The sequence below is a fragment of the Phalangium opilio genome, unplaced genomic scaffold (assembly GCF_054372755.1).
Source record: "Phalangium opilio isolate 3A_F unplaced genomic scaffold, DU_Popi_V2 ptg000088l_1, whole genome shotgun sequence".
Classification (NCBI taxonomy): domain Eukaryota; kingdom Metazoa; phylum Arthropoda; class Arachnida; order Opiliones; family Phalangiidae; genus Phalangium; species Phalangium opilio.
In genome coordinates this window covers 1,916,287-1,922,715 of record NW_028324193.1, presented here as the reverse complement: position 1 = coordinate 1,922,715, position 6,429 = coordinate 1,916,287, and the positions used below count along the sequence as shown (strand labels likewise).

Below are 6,429 nucleotides of genomic sequence, written 5' to 3'. Positions count from 1 at the left end.
CGTGCCTTCCGCAGTATAACAAAAACACCTGAAGACCCAAAAGGATTCAAGAATTAAGGATTTTTGGAAATTGCCTTCCAGTAAACTGTGGTTGCTACATTCCTACTGCCTTGTTAGCGCCACGTTTTCTTACTGGAAGTTGTTATGCAAACCAAACCCTGAACTACCGACTCCATTCCTTTCTTTTAACTTCTTTGGTTGGAAACTACATACTACACATCGTTGGAAATATTTCAGAACACAGTGATGCCGTTTTCCATTATAGATATGCTAAAAACATAAAGCTCCAGATTCACAGTGCCGGATTTTGCTTAACGAAAAAATGCGGGACAAATAGCACACAAACACTATTTTATGGTGAAGATCAGTATATATTATAATAAGTTTCGGATAATTTAATGACAATCAAAAACTGCATAAAGCCAATGCTACGGTACTTAACGAATATAAACCGATATCAAAAGGGGCGTCAGTCCTCGGTAGAATGATAGAGAGATAGATCCGGTGAGAAAGGGGGTAATACGTCAGCGGAAACGGGTACACTCTGTCTGCTTAAACCCCCTTTTTAAATCGGTCTGTGGAAGATAAGTTTAAACAGAAGTGAATCATATTACAGCTCCCTCGAAGTACTGGACGTAGGTTATGATTTTGTAAACAGCGTTTTCTTCCAAGACATCCAAGCCCGCCATCTATAGCTCAGTTTTGCAAGTTTAGTTTGCCCTTTAACCCGGATCTAGAGTTACGTTAACATCCGGAAGTTCCGGTTGATGGTAATGGCTGCCAGACCGCCGTCAATGTTGTGAATTTTGTGATTAGCTGTTTTTTAACGCGTTAATTTAGATTTAGAATGGCTTATGTTTCGTTGCTAATTAGAAAAAACGCCGAGGTTCAATGTAATTTATTACAACCAACGCATGCTCCAACGAATTACGTATCTGAACGCGATGTAAGTGAAAATCTTAATACTAAATCCGTAAGCCTTGGTGATATAGCAAGCAAAACGTTATGTAAAACTCCAAAACATAAAGCTGCATCTTCGCAAACGGAAAAACTTAAAGGCATTGCAAAAATTTGCCAGACCGAAAAACTAAAACAATCTAATATGGCAACTCAGTGCTGCACATTACCTTTAATTGGAAGTAAAATAGTCAAACTACCTCCCCTTAAAACCTTTAAATCTGTGGAAACGCAGTGTTGCATTAAAGATAGTCAGGTAGTCATCGTGCCTGTCGAGGTTGTTCCCCAAAGAGTGGACAAAAGCACTCAAACGAATGAAGATACTGAAATTGCTTCGGTGAAAGTTCTGTGCCCATTTTTATCAAACGTCACTACAATTTTGGATGATCAAAACTTTAAAAACCATCTGCGATATGATGTAAGTTATCTGGCATGTTTCACAAGTTTCGTAGTTTAAAATATTTGTTTTTAGACCCATGAGGATTTCGAAGGGAGTGTTTTTTTAACAGTGAAGAGAGCAAACGCAACAGGGATTTTTGGAGCGAGATTAGAGCCGTTATCCTTAACCATTGGTAGTGATGGCAAGTGTTTCTTGTCAGTTTTATTTAAAACCGTTGAAGAATTTGACGTTGCTGGTACTGACGGATTGCTTGATAAGGAGAAACTAAATAATATTTTAAATTCAATGACCCCCTTAAGTAACAATTTATTTTGTTCTGGAATTAATATGAACATTATTCAAAAGAGTAATAATCATAACTCTATAGTACGTTTTGATTATCCTATTTTGCATTACCAATCGAAGAAATGTGAGGTGTACTATCAAAATGGCAAACAGACAAAACTACTACTGAAACAATGCAAGAATTGTAAATATTCAACAAATTGCTTGACAAAGACAAAACAACGAAAGCTTCTGTAAACACCAACGAGAAAATACAAACGACAACAAATCTCAAGCAATTTTAGCCTCGGAAAACTTTCTCCCTCAAGTTCAAAATTGCGGTTAACTAGATTAAGGCAAGCTAAAAATATACTCAAAAAAAAGTTGTGAAACTAGAAGCAATGCTTAAGTCGAAGGAAGTTTTTCTTGAAACGGAGCAATCAAAAGAAATGGAATACCTAACTAATCATATAAACAACAACTGCACGGATGAGTTAGAATCAATCCTAAATGATCCAAAACTATCGAGAAAGAAAAAGGAGTTATTGAAGTTAGCCTGGGTTAGAGATTCTAAGTTAAAACATCAGAATGAAGTTAGTGATTTTCAAAAGGACCAACAGAAGTGTCAAACTTCTCTGACAACTAATCGGTGGAGTGCCATTACTCTCAGAATGGCGCTCGCAGTATATTGTCGAAGTCCAGCAGCATTCCGGGCTATGAAAAGTTTTCAGTTACTACAACTTCCCTCCGAAGATACGCTAAAGAGAAAGAAGAAGAAATTTGCAAAGAAACCAGGAATAAACCAGGAGCATTTGGCCAGAGAGGAGAAAAGATACAAAATGGTACAAATTGAAAAGGAGAAATTAGGAAAAAAGGTGCCACAAGGACAAGGAGTTACCATCTTTGATGAAGTTAAGGTAATTGAGCAGTTAATTTGGAACTCAAAGTCTAATGAATTTAAGGGTCTTGCCATGCCTCGAGAATCATTTGATGACCTTAATGATATTTTTGAACCAAAACGTTCCAAGTCTCCGTCCGCAACGCAATACATTCTACAATTCATATGGAGGGATCTCACTTCTGATTTTCATTTAATTGGCCCTTATTTCACATCGTCTTCAACTTTTCCCCAGCATTTTGTTGCTGATGCGTTGTTCAAAACATTAGAAGCTTTCAACGCTTATTCATTTGGCACTATGTGCCTTGTTTGCGACGGAGCTTCGGAAAACTTGGCTCTAATCAAGGGTACTCTCGGCCACAAGGGAGCGTTTCCAACTGATATGGACAATCTAAACATTCACCCGAGTTTTGAAAACCCATTTGTAAAGGGGAAGCTAATTCACTGGGTAATCTGTCCCACTCATGAGCTGAAAAGCATAATTCAAGCCTTGTTCTCCTCAAAACCAAGCAGTTTTCCAGAGGTGGAATCGAATTCGGATGGCGGGACATTCAAGGTGTAAAACGAAGGGAAGAATTTCGATCTGCAAGGAAGCAAACTAGATTTGTTCCTGGGCTGCTAACTAGTTTTATTATTCGAGACTCTTGGACCCGCTTGAATGTTACCCCAAGCAAAATAATGCAACAGGAACCACTACCTTCCGAATTATATCATTTTATTCATGAGTCGCACTTTGGAAAATCGGAAGACAAGAAAAGTGCTTTACTAACGTACAACTACTTAAGAGCCTGCAACTGTATTTTTGAAAAAGGCTTGTTATCAAAAGAAGTTATCCGGATTGGTGATACAACATGCATAGACTCGATTAAACTAGGATTCAGTTATTTTGTTGAATGGCTGAAAGAGATTCTAGAGGAAAATGCAGATTTAAATATTACATCCAGTCTTCAAACCGAATTTTTAAGTTGGCAGACGTGGGATTTGTTACGAATTTACGTCTTTGGAATGATTGATCTAAGCGAAGATTTTCTTTCGCAATACCCAGACTACTTCATTGCGCCACTACGAATAAATGGAAGCTCGGTTGAGAGCTTATTTTCTCAAGTTAAGTACGCAACTGGTAGCAAAACCTCTGGTGTAAACTATGAGACTGGCCTAAATGCAGTGGAGGTTGGTGTCAATGTCACAGCAAACAACGCAAGTAACCGTAACATCAGAGACACCCATTTATTTCTTGGAGAAGTTGAACTGTAGAAATGTAGTTTTCGTGGTAATGATATTTTTAAATTAATGACAGCCATATTAAACATAGGAACCTTTTATTGCAATTGCTTATCACATACTTTCGTTTATCACATAATTAAGCTTAATCATTAAATAGTTTTTTCTTACAAATCCTTCTGACTTTAGAAACTGGACTAGTGAATTTATTTTGTACGGTTGTTTCCATTTTAGGGTCACGTTGCCTTTTTCTTGAGGCTTGACCTTTAATTGTAGCATTAGTTGCATTTTCTGCAGTATTTCGGCAGCTTATTGAAGGAACGATTCCGCTAACTGCTGTTTTAGATGGCTTAGGGAGGCAATTGGATGATGTAGAGGGCTCAGAATAGTTAACAACTTCATTTATAGTTTCGGCAACAGTGTCATTTAGATACGAGATAATTCGGTTAGTTTTCGTCCTAGTGGTCTTCTTTCCTTTTTGTTCAGATTTTGTAGTGATAGATCGGTCTTGGAGGTCGGTAACTGTCAAAGCTTCTTTTTCTTCATCTAAATTCTCGGTGGAGCCGCTAACTGCTAGTTTAGATGGCTTGGGGTGGCATTTGGATGATGTAGAGGGCTCAGAATAGTTAACTACTTCATTTATAGTTTCAGCAACAGTGTCATTAAGATCCGAGATGGTTCGGTTAGTTTTTGTCCTTCTAGTGGTCTTCTTTCCTTTTTGTTTTGATTTTGTAGCGATAGATTGGGTTGGGAGGTCGGGAACTGTCAATGCTTCTATTTCTTTATCTAAATTCTCCGCGACTACTTTTCCGGTTTTTGATTGAGCCAGACTTTTGACTTTTTTTGTCAGCTTTTTGTTTCTTGACACCGCAGCATAAAGCTTGTCTCGAAGGGTTTGACCCCCCTTTCCTACTTCTTTCTTCTCTCTTCTGACCTTATCCAAATGCCCCTCCATGAATTCTTGTATTCTACTGTTGACTAATTTTCTCAGCCAGATGTCAAAAAAATCTTTAACTCCTTCATCCATTGGAGAGCAGTTTGATGGAAGACCATTACAAAAAAGCAACCAGATATCTTTAAGATGTTTTGATATGACCTCTTTACATACCTTAAATAATTAAACTATATTTAATAATTTACTGATTAATGTGGTAAGTAATTATAATGTTACCTTAATCATATTTTCTTTATTATTCAGTAACCCCTCTGTTGATGCGTACTTCCTAGTTAAGTTTATCACCAAACGAACAAACGGAAGGAATGCTGGCTTAGGTACCATAAGGCCACCTTTTTTCCCATAGTCCCTGATTTTTAAACTTATTGGCAGGTTTTTAAGTTTCTCTTCTTTAGATTGACAAATTTTCTTCACTATATTATAAATATGTCTTTCCCTTATCTTTTGATCCAATGTGTAGCCATATTTTTCCTTTAAGATCTTTGATACGTTTTTAATTTGTCCAATTGTGCCACCAGCTAGACGGTAAAGACCAACTAATGGCTCCTGTGCCATGGGACTTCCACTTAGGGACAAAGTTTGTTCTAAACGCAAAATATTTTCTTTTGACTTATTAACATCAGTTCCTATCACAGAGGTAGCTTCTAACGCGTCTAAAACTTCATTATCAATCGCAAATTCGGAATTTTGGAATTCTTCCTCAATTTGATCATCATACGACTTGTCTAGTTCCAAGCCAAAATCATATGGTTTAAAATCTTCCCTTAGTTTTAACATAGAAAATTCGTATACTACTCTTGTCAAAAAATTAAATATTTTCTCCGCATCATCAGTAGTAAATTTTAGTTCACTCAATTCACTGTAGAAAGACTCTTTTAGGTCATTGGCTTTCTTTAAATACTCCATTTTAAAATGCACCATGGTTGTATAGGGTATTAATGGCCTCGGGTTTTTGGTCTTGGTTTTGGTTTCATCTTTTTTAATGGCCGAGTCGGTTGTTGCTGTGTTTTCGAGTGGGTTTGGTCTCAATTTTATGCCAAGATCATGTATTCCATTTTTAAAGTTAGCAAAGAGATCCGAAACCTTATTCTGTTGCAAATTGTTATCGATAATGTTTTTAAACAACAATGTTCTAGCATGATGAAGGCTATTTGGGTCATTTGAGTTCAAATGAATTTCCTTTTGAATGCTCGCGTTTAGAAATTGCGCGAAAGTACTCATCATTTACCGCGATTTAATTTAAAATCCAAATAGAAAGCAGACTACTCATCCTCACAACGACACTAGGAATGAGACTTGTTTCCTTCCACGCTCTTCTCTCTTAAACCTCCCCTCATTGGCTACCACTCTACTCTCTAAACCCTCCTGTCATTGGCCACCAATAGCTTCCGTTTTGCTTGCCCGCATTTTTAAAAATTTCTCTCGCGCCAAAATCACTTCTCTCGTTTAGTTCACAAATTCGCCGCGGCGTGTCGCATATACCCGTTTCCCTTCAGTGCTGGGAGACAATGCTGATGCACGGCGATGTTATATCGTCCAGTACTTCGAGGGAGCTGTAATATGATTCACTTCTGGTTTAAAACGTCGCGCTTGCGCAGAGAGAAACATAAACGAGCTTCAGTCTCAACTCAGAAGGTCGGGACGGGGGGGGGCGAAAGGGCTATAAACTCGTCTCGTTTGCTCACCGTAACGCGCGCCAGAGAAAAAATTAATTGTTGAAGCTAAAAATTGGGA

The 6,429-nt window shown here is 37.8% G+C and overlaps 1 protein-coding gene across 1 annotated transcript; it reads left to right on the top strand.

Annotated features, from left to right (window-relative positions):
• The first annotated feature begins 799 nt into the window (after positions 1–799).
• Positions 800–1,942, top strand: LOC149649022 (uncharacterized). Its single transcript, XM_089849384.1, has 2 exons — positions 800–1,375; positions 1,430–1,942. Exons 1-2 carry the CDS (start codon positions 848–850, stop codon positions 1,877–1,879), a joined length of 978 nt encoding a protein of 325 aa, XP_089705510.1. The 5' UTR covers positions 800–847; the 3' UTR covers positions 1,880–1,942.
• Positions 1,943–6,429: the final 4,487 nt, after the last annotated feature.